At 38.4% G+C, this 21893-nt stretch overlaps 4 protein-coding genes across 29 annotated transcripts in view; 3 read left to right on the top strand and 1 right to left on the bottom strand.

Annotated features, from left to right (window-relative positions):
- The first annotated feature begins 86 nt into the window (after positions 1–86).
- Positions 87–5136, top strand: LOC106749535. Its single transcript, XM_014629086.1, has 10 exons — positions 87–262; positions 973–1090; positions 1169–1430; positions 1513–1635; positions 1787–1877; positions 2048–2184; positions 3781–3925; positions 4481–4598; positions 4668–4929; positions 5010–5136. The coding sequence occupies exons 1-10, from the start codon at positions 119–121 to the stop codon at positions 5134–5136; spliced, it is 1527 nt and encodes a 508-aa protein (XP_014484572.1). The 5' UTR covers positions 87–118.
- Positions 5137–7043: 1907 nt separating this feature from the next.
- Positions 7044–11710, top strand: LOC106749534. The gene is made up of 10 exons (XM_014629085.1): positions 7044–7187; positions 7745–7862; positions 7932–8193; positions 8274–8396; positions 8594–8684; positions 8864–9000; positions 10357–10501; positions 11056–11173; positions 11242–11503; positions 11584–11710. Exons 1-10 carry the CDS (start codon positions 7044–7046, stop codon positions 11708–11710), a joined length of 1527 nt encoding a protein of 508 aa, XP_014484571.1.
- Positions 11711–14345: 2635 nt separating this feature from the next.
- LOC106749541 lies at positions 14346–17895 on the top strand. Its single transcript, XM_014629118.1, has 7 exons — positions 14346–14489; positions 14805–14924; positions 15048–15165; positions 15235–15496; positions 15577–15699; positions 15897–15987; positions 17721–17895. The coding sequence occupies exons 1-7, from the start codon at positions 14346–14348 to the stop codon at positions 17859–17861; spliced, it is 999 nt and encodes a 332-aa protein (XP_014484604.1). The 3' UTR covers positions 17862–17895.
- A 498-nt stretch (positions 17896–18393) lies between these two features.
- Positions 18394–21893, bottom strand: part of LOC106749537 (sorbin and SH3 domain-containing protein 1) — an 80882-nt gene continuing 77382 nt past the window's right edge. For all 26 annotated transcript variants that reach the window (XM_014629094.1, XM_014629093.1, XM_014629089.1 and 23 more), the window contains one exon: positions 18394–21644. In XM_014629094.1, the coding sequence (XP_014484580.1) occupies positions 21476–21644 (169 nt within the window). In that variant the 3' untranslated portion in view covers positions 18394–21475. The remainder of the gene's footprint in view (positions 21645–21893) is intronic.

Genomic DNA, 21893 nt, shown 5'->3' with positions numbered 1-21893 from the left:
CCCACGTTCTACGCTCCGACGTTCACGTGAATTATTAATTCGTTCCACTCGCCCGAAGAGAATATTCGAAATTTAGTCGGCCGCGGGCAGCCGAAGGCGAAGTGCTCATTCGAAAGGTATGGAGTTCTCTTGGGAACGTTATCATGGCATCACGAAGAAATTTTCATCATTGGTCGGCCAGTGGCCTTATCAGAATAAGAGAGAAAAGGTGTTCAGAATGAGTGTAGTGGCGGTGGCAGTGATTGGTATGAGCATTCCACAGGTTAGAACCTTTGTCACATTTATTCTTACACCTGTTATTCTCGTTTCTACATTCGACAGTGGATAATGAATTACATGACCTATGTGGTATGCAGACATCGCTAAGCCTTTTTTATTCATGAAATAGCATCTTTCAGAAATGTGAATGTACGGAAATTTGTTTCCGTTCAACGCGTTTAAACATTATGAATTTTTTCCTTCAAGTAGCAAAAATGTTTGTTTTCCTCTGTGTTTTCTTAAAAAAAAATAGTCATAAAAATTGAAAGTTTAAGCAATGTTTATAATAAAAATTAGAGACCTGAAATAATGTCGAAACATTTTTTTCGATTTTTTTACTTATACGTAGCGAGAGAAGCGATTCTGTCCCTGAAAAATGACCCACGAATCATGTAGCGTTAATGCAAAACAGCGAATCATACGGAGGGTTAAGCAACCTGCTGGCAATATTGTTTCCAGGTATGCCAGTTTGTTCATTGCGACAAAGATTTGGAGTGCATTTTCAAGACGCTACCGCCGTACATGTTCGTACTTCTAGTTATAATAAAGTTGTATACGAGCCAATTCGGAGCTAGCAAAGTATGTTGATAACAAAGTATGTTGTTTTCAAATTCACATCTATCGAGACATTGTCTCTCGCGGTTCCATAAGATTTTCGAGCTACGGCAATAGGCCGTCCAGTGAAATTTAATGTTCATCGATGGTAAAATCCAGATTAAATATCTCGCTGATCGTGTCTTCATCGATTGGAAGAGATTGCAGAACCCAGAAGAGCACGAAATCATGAAGATGTACGTCGGGAGTGCGAGATGGATGGCCCTTATGCATTGTAGTAAGAAGTCGAACGAAACAATTTTTTGTTTTATGTCACACCTACAATCAGCAATTGAAACGATAACGTTTATTGCAGCAGTTTGCCTGACTGTTCTCAACACATTCGTGTTGTCATCCCTCGTACCGCAAATACTAGACATTGTGTTACCCCTCAACGAATCTCGCCCTGTAGTGCTGCCTTTCGAGGCGTATTTTTTCGTCGATGAGAAGGAATACTTTTTTTACATTTTTCTTCATGGTCTCATAGTCGCCGAAATAGCTATAATGGGTCTTATCGCTTTCGATACAATGTTCATGACTTTCGTCGAACACGTCTGTGGTATTTTCGCAGTGGCTGGGTAAGAACAATTTATATGCGTCAATTATCACTTGATATTTTGATCACTTCTTCGACGTCAAGTGCCACTTAATAATTTATAGATTCCGTTTCGAACGTTTGGTACGCGAGGAAGTCAACGCATTAGAAATCGTTAATAACGATATGAATCATACGTATAATAAAAGAATGGCGTGCAGCATGGACGCACATTGGGCAGCTTTAGAGTGAGTATGTAACATTGTTATGTACGTATCATATTATAGTGCATGGCAGCAATCTGCAGATTGGCCTGTTGGTCCTATTGGTTTTTATTGAAGCAAATAGAATGAGACATACTCTTTAAAAATACTACTTTGTCATGCTTCTTTGCAATAGATTCGCGGAACATCTTGAGAATACTTTTTCCTTAAATTTCGGTATAGAATTACTGTTAGTGACAATAGTGCTGAGTATTACATTGTTTCAAGTAAGTATCTGATTTGTTAAAGAATTTTTATATTCCTCTTATACACATTCTATCTTCGTATAATGTAAATCGGATAATGTCACCGAATTTACTATAATCATAATTATCTTCTGTTATTATAATCGGTCTACCAAAGTAGATAACGAAATATTAAATTTGTCGTTTTTGAGGTGACGGAACAGTCCCACAACTTCGTAGAAGCTTTGAGGCACATTAACTATGTGATGGCTTTACTGGTACATTTATTCGTTTTTTGCTGGGAAGGTCAAAAACTAATAGACCACAGTCTGCTAATGCATGAGAAAATGTAAGGCAACCACGATCACTTCAGAGTGATTGTCGATGAATAAATTTAAGCAAAGCAACGTTTGCTAGTTAAAACCTGGACAATATTTGTGACGTTGAAACATTGTAGATACAGTAGCACATGGTACAAAATACCCGCGAAGTCGCAAAAGCTAATACTGCCTGTACTGAAAAGGAGCCTGCAACCTAAATCTTTGAGCGCTGGCAGAATGTTTATTTTCTCTCTGCAGGGATTCACTACGGTAAAGAAACGACCATATTACGTGATATAATTTGTAAAAGAATCATATTCTCTCATTTATTCACTATTATATAGTGCGTCTGATATTTTTCCGCCAACTGTTAAACTGAACAGAAAAGTCATATACCACCTTGCAAATTATGCAACAGTTAACAAGTAATTAATTAATCAATCTACGTTAATGAGCGTGCCGGAAAGAATGAGACGAATTCTGTAGATATGCATAAAAACAGATGGCGTACAATATATAAAAAATGGATTAATTCTTATAATCTTCTAGAAACGATAAATATCAGCTGCTGATATGTGATAGTGATATCCCGTCTCGGACAATCTGGTAGATTTGAACGGAGTATTCACTCAGATGGATTAATGAATTACTCGTTAAATATAGCAAGACTTTTTGGCTCAGTATAATCCGATTTAGTTTCACATGAATGCTGGCAGAAAATTTCGAACGTCTTATATGTTATACCGCATCTCCCTCGCGCTGTTTTCAGTTTATTTATGAAACTTAATACTCTTATTTTGAAGGTAGTGCAAACATCGATGTCATATTTCACCGTACTTACATCAGTCGATTAACCAACGGTCAGTAAACAAATAATGTTTCTGTGAATTTATAATTATATCATGAAAATCGCGAGTATTCGAGAAATAATCTCTCTAATATCTATGCATATTCCAATGTGTCCAGTGCTATGAAACAGAATAAAATACTATTTTTTGTATACACAATAATCATAATTCATATTGTTCGTGACGTTACGTATTATATTTTGATCCTTCACACAGTCGTAATAGAACAATTAAAAACTATCAGTAAATTCAACTTACCGATGAATTTAGCAAAGGCGACACATCGCTGTCTAAATGAAAAAAATGTAAAATAGGATATATCTGCACTCGGCACTGGCTTAGAATCGTAATTTTTAGTGTCTTATTCTTACATTTCTCATGTATTTTATTCTATAGTATTTTTATTATCTCCCGACGCATGCTTCTGTATATGTGATCCTCAAAGAAGGGAACTTTCTCCATTTACACTACCAGAGAAACATATTTCTCCTCCTGACATATTGATTAATACTTTTCGGACACACCTGTTGTTTCACTAACGACAGAATGCAAATGCTACTTTGCGAAATTGCGTTCACGTGTTATTGTGAAACACGATACACGCGATTGTTACGCTATAGAATTAGAGTGTGTAATATTGATTGATTGTCTGTAACACACGATTGTTCGCGGTTTACACCCCGAAGATCACGTGAATTATTAATTTGCCCTATTCTTCGAGGGAGATAAATTTAGTCAGCTAAGGGCAGCCGAGGGCGAAGTATTTTATCGAAAAAACATGGAGATCATTTGGGATCGTTATTACGGTATCACGAAAAGATTTTTATCGCTCAGCGGACAGTGGCCTTATCAGAATAAGAATGAGAAGATGCTCAGGTTGAGTATAGTAACGACCGCCATACTTGTCATAAACGTTCCACAGGTTCGAGTCTCTGTGATTTTACGATTATACCTGTTACACTCATTCCTCATTCGACAGTAGATAGTGAATCACGTGACCTATGCGGTACGCAAGGAGCATGAATTTTAGTAAAGTTTGTTTTAATATTGTATCATGATTATCACATGTGAAGGTTTTTTTACTTTGATCTCTATATAGTATACATTCATAAACATGTTGCGTACCTATTTCAATTATTGTCTTTAAGAAGCCCCTTTTTTATTAAATGAACTTTACAAGATACATATGTAATAATTCGTCCTCTTAAGCATCCAGTTGACAATGTTATTTCCAGATTTGCAAATTTGTTCAGTGCGACAAAAACAGGGAATGCATTATCAGAACTCTACCGACATATATGATTGTACTTGTTGCTATACTGAAGCTATATATAACTCAATTCAGGGCTAGCAAAGTATGTTGATACGCATAATTCACATCGATCGAGAAATATTGTTTATCGCGTTTTTCCGAGATATTCCAGCTATCCAGATAAGCAGTTCAGCAAAATTTAACATTCATAGACGGTAAATTCAGATTAGGATTCTCACGGATTGCGTTTCCATTGATTGGAAGAGATTGCAGACCCTGGAAGAGCACGAAATCATGGAGACGTACGTTACGGGTACGAGATGGATTGTCCTTGTGTATTCCGGTAAGGACGAAATAATTTTAGTTTGTTCGCTCTTTTACAATCGGCAATAGAAACGAAAGCTTGTTGCAGTAGTTTGTCTGATAGGTCTCCAAGTATTTATCTTAATGTCTCTCATGCCGCACATACTGGACATCGTGTTACCCCTCAACGAGTCCCGCCCCATAATGCTGCCCTTTGAGGCGTATTATTTCGTCGATGAGAGAAAATACTTCACGTATATTTTCTGTTACGCTCTCATAGCCGCAGACATAGCTATGGTATGCTTTATCGCCTACGATATCATGTTCTTTACATTCGTGGAACACGTCTGTGGCATTTTCGCCGTGACTGGGTAAGAGCGTATCCGCGTTATTTGTCATTTAATGCGATGATTCGACCTCCCGGCGTTAAGTGTCACATAACAATTCGTAGATTTCGTTTCGAGCATTTAGTATCTGAAAATATTGATGCAGTAAAAGTTGTTAATAATTACACGGATAAGACTTATAATAAAAGAATAGCGTGCAGCCTTGACACGCATCGGGCAGCTCTAGAGTGAGTATGTAACGTTATACAGAATGTCCTAAAAGTGGCGGAACGATCGTGTAATAATCGTGCGTATTATTGAACGGAGGTATATGGTGCGAAGTAAGACTTACGGATTGGACTCACTTTTACTTCTTTGCTTTTTAATAACGGAAACAATAATGCTGTTTAAAAATACTGCCATTGCAATATCTTTTCTGCCACAGATTCGCGGAACATCTTGAGAATACTTTTTCCTTAAATTTCGGTGTAGAATTACTGTTAGTGACAGTAGCACTGAGTATTACCCTATTGCAAGTAAGCATCTAATTTGTAAAATGAATTAATTTAAATTTCGACATTCATCTTGCACACATTCTGTCTTCGCGGAATAGAATTTGAATAATGGCAATAACAAGTATAATTATAATTATTTCCATTTATTATAATTCTAATCGAACTACCGGAGCAGATAATGAAATATTTGTCACTTTCGAGGTTACGGAGCCGTCCCACAACATTGTGGAAGCATTGAGGCATTTCAATTATGTGCTAGGCCAACTGGTACACTTGTTCATCTTTTGTTGGGAAGGCCAAAGACTAATAGACCATAGTCTACAAATACATGACAAGATGTAAGGAAATGGCGGCCGTTTAAAGTAAATGTTTATGGACAAATTTAAACAAGGAAACGTTTGCTAGCTGAATGTCGGACAATATTATTAACGTTCAAACATTGTAGGTACAGCAGCACCTGGTACAAAATATCCGCCAAGTCGCAAAGGCTAATTCTACACGTGTTAAGAAAGAGCTTGCGACCCACATCCTTTAGCGCTGGCAGGATATTTATTTACTCTCTGCAGGGTTTCACTGCGGTAAATAAATAATCAACGTTATATAATTTGTTAAAAAATTAACTTCATTCTATGCCTATTAGATCTATAACAGATATTACATTGCATATCGCAGTGTCTTAAGTCTTTTAATAACTTTCCTTTGAAGGTACTGCAAACGTCGATATCATATTTTACTGTGCTTTCGTCAGTTGAGTAACCGATAGTACTCGGTAGTTTAATAATGTTCCTGTGAATTTATAATTATTCCGTAAAATTTGCCAGTATGCAAGAGATGATCTATATATTCTAATATGTTCAATCCTACAAAAATGGGCAGAATAAAATACTATATTTCGTATATACAATATTCGTAATTCATATCATCCGTGACGCTGCCTATTATATTTTAAACATTTGCACACGTAATTGTAGAGAAACAAATTAGAAATTAAAAACCAGTAAACTTTACTCATCGATATAGTCTGTGGTACAAATAGTGCCCTGATGGTTATCGCAAAAGAAAACATTCTTCGCTGAAGTTTGCTTTCTTTCTCGTTGTCGATGACATCCGCGAAATTAGATTTGTCAATGCTGGATGCGTTCTCAAACTCGAACGAAGAATGAATTGCTAGCGAACAAGAAAGAAGATTCCTCCACTCTTTACTAACAATCGCAATTTTCATTATTTTCTTTACTGGTGTTTCTGTTGTACTCCGATGTGCTTCTCCGACAAATGAACTTTGCAACCCTCGCTCCTCAGTCGGACGAACTTGTTTCCTCTCCCTATTCAATTGGTACTTCCCCCCCATTTCAATTGATACTTTTCGCACGGAGGGGAAATTACGCGTAAAACTCTCCCGTTTCATTAACTACAGTGCGCACAAATGTCACGTTGTCAAGTTGTATTCATCTGTAAGACGCGCCGATTACACGCGATTGTTACGCTATAGAATTAGAGTGTGTAATATTGATTTGTCTGTAACACACGATTGTTCGCGGTTTACGCCCCGAAAATCAAGTGAATTATTAATTTGCCTTATTCTCCGAGGGAGATAAATTTAGTCGGCTAAGGGCAGCCGAGGGCGAAGTATTATATCGAAAAAACATGGAGGTCATTTGGGATCGTTATTACGGTATCACGAAGAGATTTTTATCGCTCAGCGGACAGTGGCCTTATCAGAATAAAAATGAGAAGATGCTCAGGATGAGTGTAGTAACGACCGCCATACTTGTCATAAACCTTCCACAGGTTCGAGCCTTTGTGATTTTACGATTACACCTGTTACACTCATTCCTCATTTGACAGTGGACAATGAATCACGTGTCCTATGTGGTACACAGAGAGCATCAATTTTTGCAACGCTTGTTTTATTATTATATCATGATTATAACACGTGAAGTTCCTTTTTATTTTGATTCATATATAGTATATCTTCATAAATATGTGGCGTACCTATTTCAATTATTGGCTTTAACTAGCCTATTTTTTATTCAATGAATTTAACAATACAAAGATGTGATAATTCGTTCTATTAAGCATCCTGCTAACAATGTTATTTTCAGATATGTAAATTTGTTCAGTGCGACAAAAACTGGGAGTGCATTACCAGGACTCTGCCGCCATATATGCTTGTTGTTATGGCCATATTGAAGCTATATATAACCCAATTCAGGGCTAGCGAAGTATGTTGATACGCTTAAATTCACATCGATCGAGAAATATTGTCTTTCGCGTTTTTCTGAGATTTCCCAGCTATCGAGATAAGCAGTTCCGAAAAATTTAATATTCATCAACGGTAAATCCAGATTAAGATTCTTACGGATCGCGTTTCCATCGATTGGAAGAGATTGCACACCCTGGAAGAGCACGAAATCATGGAGACGTACGTTACGGGTACGAGATGGATTGTCCTTATGTATATCGGTAAGGACGAATCAATTTCTGTTTTTCCGCACTTTTACAATCGGCAATAAAAACGAATCTTTGTTGTAGTGGTTTGTCTGATAGGTCTCCACGTATTTATCTTAATGTCTCTCATACCGCACATATTGGACATCGTGTTACCCCTCAACGAGTCCCGCCCCATAATGCTGCCTTTTGAGGCGTATTACTTCGTCGACGAGAGAAAATATTTTTTTTATATATTGTGTTCTGGTCTCATATCAGCGGACATAGGTATGTTTGCTTTTATCGCCTACGATATCATGTTCTTTACTTTCGTGGAACACGCCTGTGGCATTTTCGCCGTGACTGGGTAAGAGTGTATATGCGTTATTTGTCACTTAGTGCGATGATTCGACCTCTCGACGTTAAGTGTCACATAACAATTCGCAGATTTCGTTTCGAGCATTTAGTATCTGGGGATATTAATGCAGTAAAAATTTTTAATAATAACACGGATGAGACTTATAATAAAAGAATATCGTGCAGCCTTGACACGCATCGGGCAGCTCTAGAGTGAGTATGTAACGTTATAGAGAATGTCCCAAAAGTTGCGGAACAATCGTGTATTGACCTTGTGTATTTTTGAACGAAGGTATTATGGTGCGAAGTAAAAATTACGGATTGGCTCACTCTTACTTTTTTGCTTTTTAACAACGGAAACAGTAATGCTGTTTAAAAATATTGCCATTGCAATATCTTTTCTGCCATAGATTCGCGGAACATCTTGAAAATACTTTTTCCTTAAATCTCGGTATAGAATTACTGTTAGCGACAGTAATACTGAGTATCAATCTATTGCAAGTAAGCATCTAATTTGTTAAAAAGAATTAATTTAAATTTCGACATTCCTCTCACATACATTCTATCTTCGCGTAAGAAGTTGAATAACAGCTCTTATTAGTATAATTAACATTATTTCCAATTATTATAATTCTAATCGAACTACCAGAGCAGAAAATGAAATATTTGTCGCTTTCGAGGTTACGAAGCCGTCCCACAACATTGTCGAAATATTGAGGCATTTCAATTATGTGTTGGGCCAAGTGATACATTTGTTCGTCTTTTGTTGGGAAGGCCAAAGACTAATGGACCATAGTCTACAAATACATTACAAAGTGTAAGGAAACCGCGGTCATTTTAAGTAAATGTTGATGAACAAATTTAAACAAGGAAACGTTTGTTAGCTGAAACTCGGACAATATTATTAACGTTCAAACATTGTAGGTACAGCAGTACCTGGTATAAAATATCCGCCAAGTCGCAAAAGTTGATCCTACACGTGCTAAGAAAGACCTTGCGACCCATATTCTTCAGCGCAGGCAGGATATTTATTTACTCTCTGCAGGGATACACCGCGGTAAATAAATAATCATCGTTATATAATTTGTTAAAAAATTAAATTCATTTTTTGTTTGTTAGATCTATAACAGATATTAGATTGCATATCGCAGTGTCTTAAGTCTTTTAATAATTTTACTTTGAAGGTACTGCAAACGTCGATATCATATTTTACAGTGCTTTCATCAGTTGAGTAACCGATAGTACTCGGTAGTTAAAAAAGAGGTTACAAACTAATAGCGCCTCGAACGCCAGCAAGATCTTTATAGCAAAAAACAGCGAGAATTATTTCAAGCACCTAATATTTTTCTTACACGCAATATTTATGATCTGTTCGTTTCTGATGATCCGTGGTTTAACACAAATTTCTTTCACGCTCAAGCCTATTATAAATTATGTCTGATTAAACCTAAGTAGTTATCAAAGTATACAAAAGATATCGGTCTAAATTCATCCTAATTATTCGAGAGTATAGTAACATCGTTAAAATTACAAACACAATAGTACAATAGAAATAAGTAATTGTAATTATCGCATATCGTACATAGATAGCGGGATGTTTTGCAATACATTTTAATCATTTTACACGGAGTCGTATTGATACAATTAAAAACCACTAATAAGTCCGACTTACCGATGTACTCGCCAAAGATGAACGCATCGTGTTTAAAATCAAATGGATAATATTTCGGAACGAACAAGAAACAAGACTTCTGTTCTTCCGACTTAGAGTCGCAGTTCTTATTATCTTTTCCCACGTGTTTCCGATACGTCATCCTCGAACAAGAGAACCTTCCACCACTTGCACCCCACGGAACCAGAAGTACTTATATTCTCTCTTCTGACATTTCGATTGATATTTCTCGCGCGGAAGGAAGCCTAGTGCATGCAAATTGTATTGCTTAGATAAGAACACAATGCAAATGATACTTTGCAAAATTGCGTAGTGTCATTGTGAAACGCGACACACGCAATTGTTACGCGATAGAATTCGAGTATGTAATATCGATACGTCAGAAACACTCGACTGTTTACGCCCCGACATTCACATGAATTATTAATTCGTCCTATTCACCGAGGGAGGCAAATGTAGTCGGTTACGGGCAGTCGAGGGCGAAGTATTACTTCGAAAAAGCATGGAGCTCATTTGGGATCGGTATTATAGCTTCACGAAGAGATTTTTATCGCTCAGCGGACAGTGGCCTTATCAGAATAAGAATGAGAGGATGCTCAGGTTGAGTATAATAACGACCGCCATACTTGTCATAAACGTTCCACAGGTTCGAGCCTCTGTGAAATTTCACGATTACACCTGTTACACTCATTCCTCATTCGACAGTGGATAATGAATCACGTGACTTATGCGGTACGCAGAGGGCATCAATTTTAGCAACGCTTTATTATTTTACCATGATTATCACATGTGAAGATATGATTAATTTGTTTCATATATAGTATACCTTCACAAATATATCGCGCACCTATATTCATTTATTGACTTTAATAAGCCTATTTTTGATAAATAAATTGACCAAGATAAAGATGTAATAATTCGATCTATTAAGCAGCCTGCTAACAACATTATTTCCAGACGTGCAAATTTGTCCAGTGCAACAAAAACTTGGAGTGCATTACTAGGACTCTGCCGCCGTATATTTTTGTACTTGTGGTTATATTGAAGCTGTATATAAGCCAATTCAGGGCTAGCAAAGTATGTTGATACGCCTAAATTCACATCGATCGAGAGATATTGTCTCTCGCGTTTTTCTGAGATTTTCTAGCTATCGAGATAAGCAGTTCAGTAAAATTTAATATTCATCGACGGTAAACCCAGATTAAAATTCTTACGGATCGCGTTTCAATCGATTGGAAGAGATTGCAGAACCAGGAAGAACACGAAATCATGGAGACGTATGTTACGAGTGCGAGACGGCTCATCCTTATGTATACCGGTAAGGACGAATAAATTTTAGTACTATCACTCTTTTACAATCGGCAATAAAACAAATGCTTGTTGCAGCGGTTTGTCTGATAGGTCTCCACATATTTATCTTAGTGTCTCTCATACCGCACATACTGGACATCGTGTTACCCCTCAACGAATCCCGCCCCATAGTGTTGCCCTTTGAGGCGTATTATTTCGTCGATGAGAGAAAATATTTCATTTATATTTTCTGTTACGGTCTCATAGCCGCGGAAATAACTGTAGTAGGTCTTATCGCCTACGATATCATGTTCTTTACTTTCGTGGAACATGTCTGTGGCATTTTCGCCGTGACCGGGTAAGAGTGAATATATGTCATTTGTCACTTAATGCGATGATTCGACCTCCCGGCGTTAAGTGTCACATAACAATTCGCAGATTTCGTTTCGAGCATTTGGTATCTGAGGATATCGATGCAGTAAAAGTTGTTAATAATGACACGGATAAGACGTATAATAAAAAAATGGCGTGCAGCGTTGACGCACATCGGGCAGCTCTAGAGTGAGTATGTAACGTTATACGGTGTGTCTCAAAAGCGATGGAACGAACGTTTATTGATTGTGCGTATTACTAAACGAACGTATTATGGTGCAAAGTAAAAATTACGGATTGGCTCACTCTTACTTCTTTGCTTTTTAATAACGTAAACATTAATGCGGTTTAAAAATATTGCCATTGCGATATCTTTTTTGCCACAGATTCGCGGAACATCTTGAGAATACTTTTTCTTTAAATTTCGGTATAGAATTACTGTTAGTGACAGTAGTACTAAGTATCACCCTATTGCAAGTAAGCAACTAATTTGTTAAAAGGAATTAATTTAAATTTCAACTTTCATCTTGCACACATTCTGTCTTCGCGTAATAGAAGTTGAATAATGTCACTAATTTTTATAATTATCATTATTTCCAATCATTATAATTTTAATCGGACTACCGTAGCAGATAACGAAATATTTGTCGCTTTCGAGGTTGCGGAGCCGTCCCACAACATTGTGGAAGTATTGAGATATTTCAATTATGTGCTGGTCCAACTGGTACATTTGTTCGTCTTTTGTTGGGAAGGCCAAAGACTAATAGACCATAGTCTACAAATACATGACAAGATGTAAGGAAACCGCGGTCATTTTAAATAAATATCGATGGACAAATTTGAACAAACAAATTTAAGTAAACGTTTGCTAGCTGAAACTCAGACAATATTATTAACATTCAAACATTGTAGGTACAGCAGCACCTGGTACAAAATATCCGCCAAGTCGCAAAGGCTGATCCTACACGTGTTAAGAAAGAGTTTGCGACCCAAATCTTTGAGCGCTGGCAGGATATTTATTTACTCTCTGCAGGGATACACCGCGGTAAATAAATAATTACCGTTATATATTTTATTAAAAAATTAAATTCATTTATTGTCTATTAGATCTATAACAGATATTGAATTGCATCTCGCAGAGTCTTAAGTCTTTTCAATAATTTTCCTTTGAAGGTACTGCAAACGTCGATGTCATATTTTACTGTGCTTTCGTCAGTTGAGTAACCGATAGTATTCAGTTCTTTAATAATGTTCCTGTGAATTTATGATTATGCCGTAAAAATCACCAGTATTCAAGAAATTATCTATATATTCTAATATGCTCGATCCTATAAAAAATAGCAAAATAAAATACTATTTTTCATCTATACAATTTTCTTAATTCATATCATCCACGACGCTGCGTACGATTTGGTTTTATGTCACTCTTACCATCGGCATGTAAAACGTTTATTGCAACAGTTTGCCTGACTGTCTTCAACACATTCTTATTGTTGTCCCTCGTGCCGCAAATACTAGACATTGTGTTACCCCTCAACGAATCTCGCCCTGTAGTGCTGCCTTCCGAGACGTATTTTTTCGTCGATGAGAAGGAATATTTTTTTTACATTTTCCTTCATCGTCTCACAGTCGCCGAAATAGCCTGTAATGGGTCTTATCGCTTTCGATACAATGTTCATAACTTTCGTCGAACACGTCTGTGGTATTTTCGCAGTGGCTGGGTAAGAACAATTTATATGCGTTAATTATCACTTGATATTTTGTTCACTTTTTCGACGTCAAGTGCCATTTAACAATTTGCAGATTCCGTTCCGAACGTTTGGTACGCAAGGAAGTCGACGCATTAAAAATCGTTAATAACGATATAATTCATACGTATAATAAAAGAATGGCGTGCAGCATGGACGCACATTGGGCGGCTCTAGAAAATTTCGAACATCTTATATGTTATATCGCATCTCCCTCGTGCTGTTTTCAGTTTATTTAACAAACTTAATACTCTTACTTTGAAGGTAGTGCGAACATCGACGTCATATTTCACCGTACTCACATCAGTTGATTAACCAACGGTCAATAAACAAATAATGTTCCTGTGAATTTATAATTATATCATGAAAATCGCGAGTATTCGAGAAGTAATCTCTCTAGTATCTATGCATATGCCAATATGCCCAGTGCTATAAAACAGAATAAAATACTATTTTTTGTATACACAATAATCATAATTCATATTGTTCGTGACGTTACGTATTATATTTTGATCCTTTACAACGTCGTAATAGAACAATTAAAAACTATCAGTAAATTCAACTTACCGATGCTTTTGCCAAAGGCGACACGTTGTTGTCAAATTGAAAAAATGTAAAATAGAAGATCTCTGCACTCGGCATTGGCTTAGTAATTTTTAGTATCTCTTATTCTTACATTTCTTATATTTTTTATTCTCTAATATTCTTATTATCACCTATCGTATGCTTCTACATGTGTGATCCTCGAACAAGGGAACTTTCCATTTACTCCACAGCCAGAGAAACTTATTTCTCCTCCCGACATATTGATTTATACTTTTCGTGCAACTCTATTATTTCACTAACGACAGAATACAAATGATATCTTGCGAAATTGCGTCCACATATATTGTGAGACGCGACACATGCAATTGTAACGCGATAGAATTCGAGTGTATAATATTGACATGTCTATAACACACGACTGTACGCGGTTTACGCACCGATATTCACGTGAATTATTAATTCGCCTTATTCACCGAGGGAGACAGATTTAGTCAGCTACGGACAGCCGAGGACGAAATATTTCTTCGAAAAAGCATGGAGCTCATTTGGGATCGTTATTACAGCTTCACGAAGAGAGTTTTATCGCTCGCCGGACAGTGGCCTTATCAGAATAAGAATGAGAAGATGCTCAGGTTGAGTATAGTAACGACTGCCGTACTTGTCATAAACGTTCCACAGGTTCGAGCCTCCGTGAAATTTCACGATTACACCTGTTTCACTCATTCCTCATTCGACAGTGGATAATGAATCACTTGACCTATGCGGTACGCAGAGAGCATCAAGTTTAGCAACGCTTGTATTATTACTATATCATCATTACCACATGTGAAGTTTCTTTTGATTTTGATTCATATATAGTATACCTTCATAAATATATCGCGCATCTATTTCAATTATTAGCTTTAATCAGCCTGTTTCTATTAAATAAATTGAACTAGATACAGATGTAAGAATTCGTTCTATTAAGCAGCCTGTTAACAATGTTATTTCCAGACGTGCAAATTTATTCAATGCGACAAAAACTTGGAGTGCATTACCAGGACTCTGCCACCGTATATACTCGTACTTGTGGTCATGGTGAAGCTGTATATAAGCCAATTCAGGGCTAGCAAAGTATGTTGATACGCTTAAATTCACATCGATCGAGAAATATTGTCTCTCGCGTTTTTCTGAGATTTCCCAGCTATCGAGATAAGCAGTTCAGTAAAATTTAATATTCATCGACGGTAAATCCAGATTAAGATTCTCACGGATCGCGTTTCCATCGATTGGAAAAGATTGCAGAACGTGGAAGAGTACGAAATCATGGAGACGTACGTTACGAGTGCGAGATGGATTGTCCTTATGTATACCGGTAAGGACGAATCAATTTTAGTTTTTTCGCACTTTTACAATCGATAATGAAAACGAATGCTTGTTGCAGCAGTTTGTATGATAGGTCTCCACATATTTATCTTAGTGTCTCTCATACCGCACATACTGGACATCGTGTTACCCCTCAACGAGTCCCGCCCCATAGTGTTGCCGTTTGAGGCGTATTACTTCGTTGATGAGAGAAAATACTTCTTTTATATTTTCTGTTACGATCTCATAGCCGCGGAAATAGGTATGATAGGTCTTATCGCCTACGATATCATATTCTTTACTTTCGTGGAACACGTCTGTGGCATCTTCGCTGTAACCGGGTAAGAGCGAATATGCGTTATTTGTCACTTAATACGATGGTTCAATATCCCCGCGTTAAGTGTCTTATAACAATTCGCAGATTTCGTTTCGAGCATTTGGTATTTGAGAATATCGATGCAGTAAAAGTTGTTAATAATGACACGGATGAGACGTATAATAATAGAATGGCGTGCAGCGTTGACGCGCATCGTGCAGCTCTAGAGTGAGTATGTAACTTTATACGGTGTGTCCCAAAAATGACGGAACGATCGTGTATTGTTCGTGTGTATTATTGAATGAATGTATTATGGTGCGAAGTAAAAACTACGGTTTGGCTCACTCTTACTTCTTTGCTTTTTAATATCGGAAACAATAATGCTGTTTAAAAATATTGCCATTGCTATATCTTTTTTGCCACAGATTCGCGGAACGTCTTGAGAATACTTTTTCCTTAAATTTCGGTATAGAATTACTGTTAGTGACAGTAGTACTGAGTATCACCCTATTGCAAGTAAGCATCTAATTTGTTAAAAGGAATTAATTTGAACTTCGACATTCTTCTTGCACACATTCTGTCTTAGCGTAATAGAAATTGAATAATGTCACGAATTAGTATAATTATTATTATTTCCAATTATTATAATTCTAATCGGAGCAGATAAAGAAATATTTGTCGCTTTCGAGGTTACGAAGCTGTCCCACAACATTGTGGAAGTATTGAGGCACATCATTTATGTGCTGGCCCAACTGATACATTTGTTCATTTTTTGTTGGGAGGGCCAAAGACTGATAGACCACAGTCTACAAATACATGACAAGATGTAAGGAAACCACGGTCGTTTTAAGTAAATGTCGATGGACAAATTTAAACAAGGAAACGTTTGCTAGCTGAACCTCGGACAATATTATTAACGTTCATATATTGTAGGTACAGCAGCACCTGGTACAAAATATCCGTCATGTCGCAAAGACTGATTCTACACGTGCTAAGAAAGAGTTTGCGACCCAAATCCTTGAGCGCGGGCAAGATATTCATTTACTCTCTGCAAGGTTTCACTGCGGTAAAGAAATAATTATCGTTATATAATTTGTTAAAAAATTAACTTCATTTTTTGTCCATTAGATCTATAACAGATATTAGATTGCATATCGCAGTGTCTTAAGTCTTTTAATAATTTTACTTTAAGGTACTGCAAACGTCGTTATCATATTTTACTGTGCTTTCGTCAGTTGAGTAACCGACGGTACTCAATAGTTTAATAATGTTCCTGTGAATTTATAATTATGTAAAGCTTATAATTGAGTAAAATATAATGAATAAAATGAATAAAATTCGCCGGTATTCAAGATATGATTTATATATTTTAATATGTCCTACAAACAAAAGTAAAATAAAATACTATTTTTCGCGTATACAATATTCGTAATTTATATGATCCGTGACGCTGCGCATTATATTTTAAACCATTGCACACGAAATTCTAAAAAAACAAATTAAAAATTAAAAACCAGTAAACTTCATTCATCGATATAGTCTGAGGTACAAATAGCGCCCTGATGGTTATCGCAAAAGAAAACATTCTTCGCTGAAGTTTGCTTTCTCTCTCGTTGTCGATGACATCCGCGAAGTTAGATTTGTCAAAGCTGGATGCGTTCTCAAACTCGAACGAAGAATGAATTGCTAGCGAACAAGAAAGAAGATTCCTTCACTCTTTACTTACAATCGCGATTTTCATTATTTTCTTTACTGGTGTTTCTGTTGTACTCCGATGTGCTTCTCCGACAAAGGAACTTTGCAACCCTCGCTACTCAGTCGGACAAACTTGTTTCCTCTCGCTACATTTCAATTGATACTTTTCGTACAGAAGGGAAGTTGCGCGTAAAATTCTCCCGTTTCATTAACGACAGTGCGCACAGATGCCACGTTGTCAAGTTGCATTCACCTGCAAGATGCGACGATTGTTGCGCGAGAAAATTCAAATATGTAATAACAATGTGTGCGATACTCTACGACCGTCCACGTGAATAATTAAATCGCCCATCACGCTGAAGAACAAGGCTCGAAATTTATTCGGCTGCTCGTTGCCGAAGTCCGCGTATTTCTTCAAGAAACATGAACGAGCACGACTTTATTTTAAGTACGTATCTACACGTTAAGAAACTATTGAAAACTCTATCTACTCTATCTCTGACATTGTAGCATTGTAACGAACGCAAAACGACGTTACATTGATGGTTTTCGAGATCACAATGCAATCCGAGGACACTGTAGAAACAATGAGGTACGTTCTCTACGTGCTCGCCCAACTGGTTCACTTACTCGTCTTTTGTTGTGAAGGCCAAAGACTGATAGACCACAGTCTGCAAATACGTGATAAAATGTAAGGCAACCGCGTTAATGTCGAAATTAACGTTCAATGGACCAATTGAAAGGAAGAAAGGGCTGCTATCTGAAACCTTAATGATAACGTTCTAGGTAGAGCTGTAGCTGGTACAATATACCCGTGAAGTTGCAAAGGCTGCTCCTGCACGTGATAAAAAAGAGCTTGCGATCTAATAGCGCCTTGAGCGCCAGCAGGATCTTTATTTTCTCTCTGGAAGGTTTCGGCACGGTAAAGAAACGAGTTACCGCGCTATCATGCGCTTATGTTAAGTATATCTATTTTTTATTAGATATTACGACGTATCTTTCACTTTCTCCTAAGTGCATTTAAGAATCTTAGTGTACTTTCTTTGAAGATTTTGCAAACGTCGATGTCATATTTTACTTTCGTCCGTCGAATAATCCGATAAACTTTAGATATTCTGACGACATTTCCGTGCATCATTAACAGCGATTAACCTTATTGGCCGTTAATATTCGAGAAGTAATACATACACCACTGTAAGTCATCGTCGTCGCGATAATTCACAGATCTTAGTAATGGACTAGGTTTTATTTGCATCTAGAATATATAATACATAGTAACATCGTTAGAGCGCGAGAACGCATATCGTGAAAACAACTGAATTCGGATCGTCGCTGGTGAAGTTCGAGTTGAACCAAGCGCAGTACGCACAATCAGTAAGGTCGCGCCAGTCGGTGGCTATCGTGTCGCAAAGCAGGTAAATTTTCTGCCCGATGCTATCGCTAAAACGTTGTGTAGAGCCGCCGTAAAACCGCAACGTCAATGGGAAAGAAGTCTGAAGAAATCGGTCGTGTCGCTCGACAAGCGGCTGGCTTACATCGGTGCCGATCACGTGTTGCACGAAGTAAAAGTTGGGCTGCGTGTGAAAATAAGTGTTACAACTTCCGCAAACACATTTCTCGGGGTGTGACTGAAGGAGAGAAACGAAAGTCTTTTTATTGCGTCTGTTATTGACGTTCGCGTTACGTCGCGCGCCGTTCGGACGTTCCACAAGGATCGCTTGCGATCTCGCCGCGCTGCGTGGAAGACACCGTCTTACGACTTACACAGTGGGATATGTACGTGAATATATGCGCGTGTACGCACAATGTTGCGTATCACGCAAGACGCAAGGTTGTCCGGCGCGCGCGAACCGCCCGAGTGTTATATTCATTGCACGTGTTGTGCGTTTTCTCACTCTCTCTCATATAGACGCAGATGGGGGAAATTTCGCGCACTTAATTGAGTTCCCGATTTAAGTGACAAAAATCTGATGATCCGACCGTCTGATATTCGTGAAATTTCCAAAAGAATTTCGATGTTCGTCGTGCAATTACTGACAATCGGAACAGGCGCGAGAGACGGCCGAGCTTTTTTACGCTTTACGCACACGCTCGCTCGTGCAAACGTTCGCCGAGGACACGAGGCAAACGACGAGACGATCAGCTCCTTCTCGCAAGGTAAAAACGACATCTACCGCTTTATCGGATACACTGCAGCGCCTGTATAATGCCCTTGCCACGCTCTTCTTATCTCACGTCCCGTTAATTATTATTGTAGTTATAGTATTGTCTGATTCCCGGCTGCGTTTCTATTGTTGCAACCCTTAGGAGGGGATAGGCGATCATGGCGAGGTGACGTTAGAAATGATCTTGACGACGTGACTTGGATGATGCCGCGGCGACGTTGACGTTACTTTTACGTCGCGAGGAACCTGGCGATCCTCTCCTCGCAATTATTTACATTGATTATACATACATAAAACGTGTGTGTGTGTGTGTGTGTGTGTTTCGTACATTTATAGACCACGTTTCTGTCATGTCTCTGCGTGTACACCGACGCGTTAGTAGTCGCAACTGGTATAGTTACATGTGATATCCCTTTATATTATATATTATATATCTCGTGATATACTATGTATATACGGTATATTCTTATGTATATATATGTATTTCTCCTCTACTCTTTATGTGTGTCCGCGTTTATATATATATATAACTCTAGGTACAAATAATGCGCTTACAAAAATATTAATTTGGGAAGGCAAACTTTCAATTATAAGTCGTTAGTCTCGAATATATTCGCGAATGCAACAATAACAGTGGCCGATTTATCTACAGTATACCGCAAGTAAATTATAGGGAGACCCGTAGCGCCTAATTCAACACAATTCACTGTAACTGCTAATTCGCTCCTGCGGCGCAAAACAGCCGTTCCGCAATTTCTCAAACTAATTGCGTTGCGTCCGCTGTCTCGAGGAACCCTTTCGACGAACCTGTTCCCCTTCGTACGTTTTCTCCGTTTCTTTCTTTCTTGTCATTTTCCTCAACGCAATTTCACCGCGTCGCAAAATTCACTTGGAAACGCGCGCACTACGACGTTTCCCGGGCTGGCCGGCAGAAACAGAAATAACAATAAGTTAACTAATCGTTATCGTACAACTACTTACAGACTCGCGTATCCTTAGCGGACTATCTCGCTAGATCTTTTTGGTAGAACCGACGGCAAAGAGGCCCCTCCGACACAGTCAGCGATTACCTTGGACAATTGTTTTGAATATTGGCAACGCGTTCGATCCTCGACATCGGCCCGTATTAATCGCGATGAATTTACACTGACGATGTATACCCGTATTTCCGCGAACGTTGACGCAGTTCAGCGACAGATAACGATAAAGAAGGTGTAAAAAATACGCGACACGCAGCGTCATTAATTCCGATCGTGCGGGAGCGCCGTCACGTCTCGCCGCGAACACCGTTCTATGATTAGTCCTAATTCCCCTGTGTGTTACCGATAACACCGCTGCTATACCCAAAAAGGAAGACTCTTGTGACGTTCTTTGTTTTCCGCTACGTACGCTTAACGAGCTTTCGCTTGACGAGTAATTGCCGGTCCGATCAGAATATTAGCGACGTTGCGTGTGACTTTTCTACCGTTATTCGTTCGACTCGAGACGACGCTTTTAATGCGACGCTGGTATTCGTGCGGGTCTAAGCAGGACCCTCATTCGTTGTATCATGTACGACGGTGCTGTATGAAATTACGTATTACACGATCGTTTCGGAAGGAATCGTCTCGAGTAGATTTCCGAGGCATCGCGAGCACAGATGATATTACGAGTAGGAATTTGCAAACCGACATGTGCCAACAAATCACGCGATTAATCAAATCCGAATAACCGTCGAAGCGTAAAAGACGACAAACCGTCCTAGCGCTTCTCGTCCTAAGTAATTCGCGCGTCTAAGAGAAATCGTTAGAGCACAAACGCAATGAGAGAGAAATCAACCGTCCTGATTAGCGCTTATCGAAGACGTCGGTGACACTATGGATTACAGTAGAATTACCTTTACACACAATCTTAATAAAAGTATTAACAGTTACCAGAGGGAAATCCGCTTCTACGACAATCTCTTCCCGACGGAGACTGCGACGCGAAAGCTTCCGCAGCGTCGTGCTCGGGGATGCCGAGAACGTCTTACCAGGAGCGATCGGATTAAACGCAGAAATCCGGCCTGTCGTGTGTGTATCTTAACGATCCCGTCTAGTGCTTTGGTAAAGGTTATCCTGGGCCTTGATGCGCGACGCGTCCAGGTCCTGGATCGTCGGCCTGCCTCACAATCTCTCCACGTAGTTACCCGGGAAAGTGCCGAAGTAACCGGTCCTCTGGCTGGAGCCGACGTACCAGCCGTCGTCGCATTTCTCCATCACGTATACCGTATCGCCCTCCTTCAGCTCCAGTTCGTCCTCGTTCTGCGGTTTGTAGTTGTACAGCGCCCGATATCTGAAAGCGACAATATACCACTCTTTGAGTTATCATCATAATCAATCATCAATCTATATCTATTTTTCATATTTATATATTTACGATAAACATAATAAAACGGGTGATGCGGCAATAAGAGTCATTTAGTCGCGATCAAATCTTCGCAAGGAAAGACAGAGCGGGTCTTTACGAGCCTAATCGTTGTAGCGATATAAAATTCGGTAATTTTTATAGGACGATATAAATTTATATATATTATATATCTTT

Source organism: Dinoponera quadriceps, unplaced genomic scaffold, assembly GCF_001313825.1.
Source record: "Dinoponera quadriceps isolate SergipeBrazil2010 unplaced genomic scaffold, ASM131382v1 scaffold3324, whole genome shotgun sequence".
In the NCBI taxonomy this organism is placed as follows: Eukaryota; Metazoa; Arthropoda; class Insecta; order Hymenoptera; family Formicidae; genus Dinoponera; species Dinoponera quadriceps.
Note: the sequence above shows the minus strand (reverse complement) of the source record. Positions and strands in the feature narration are given on the sequence as shown.

Bases quoted from the DNA above. Each gene is read 5' to 3' on its own strand.
- LOC106749541 (XM_014629118.1), top strand. From the start codon at position 14,346: ATGGAGCTCATTTGGGATCGTTATTACAGCTTCACGAAGAGAGTTTTA. The intron at 14,925-15,047 runs GTATGTTGATAC...CGGTAAATCCAG, and splicing joins GCCAATTCAGGGCTAGCAAA to ATTAAGATTCTCACGGATCG. The intron at 15,166-15,234 runs GTAAGGACGAAT...TGCTTGTTGCAG, and splicing joins GATTGTCCTTATGTATACCG to CAGTTTGTATGATAGGTCTC.
- LOC106749534 (XM_014629085.1), top strand. From the start codon at position 7,044: ATGGAGGTCATTTGGGATCGTTATTACGGTATCACGAAGAGATTTTTA. The intron at 8,194-8,273 runs GTAAGAGTGTAT...AACAATTCGCAG, and splicing joins GGCATTTTCGCCGTGACTGG to ATTTCGTTTCGAGCATTTAG. The intron at 8,397-8,593 runs GTGAGTATGTAA...TTTCTGCCATAG, and splicing joins ACGCATCGGGCAGCTCTAGA to ATTCGCGGAACATCTTGAAA.
- LOC106749535 (XM_014629086.1), top strand. From the start codon at position 119: ATGGAGTTCTCTTGGGAACGTTATCATGGCATCACGAAGAAATTTTCA. The intron at 1,091-1,168 runs GTAAGAAGTCGA...CGTTTATTGCAG, and splicing joins GATGGCCCTTATGCATTGTA to CAGTTTGCCTGACTGTTCTC. The intron at 3,926-4,480 runs GTTCGAGTCTCT...CGGTAAATTCAG, and splicing joins TTGTCATAAACGTTCCACAG to ATTAGGATTCTCACGGATTG.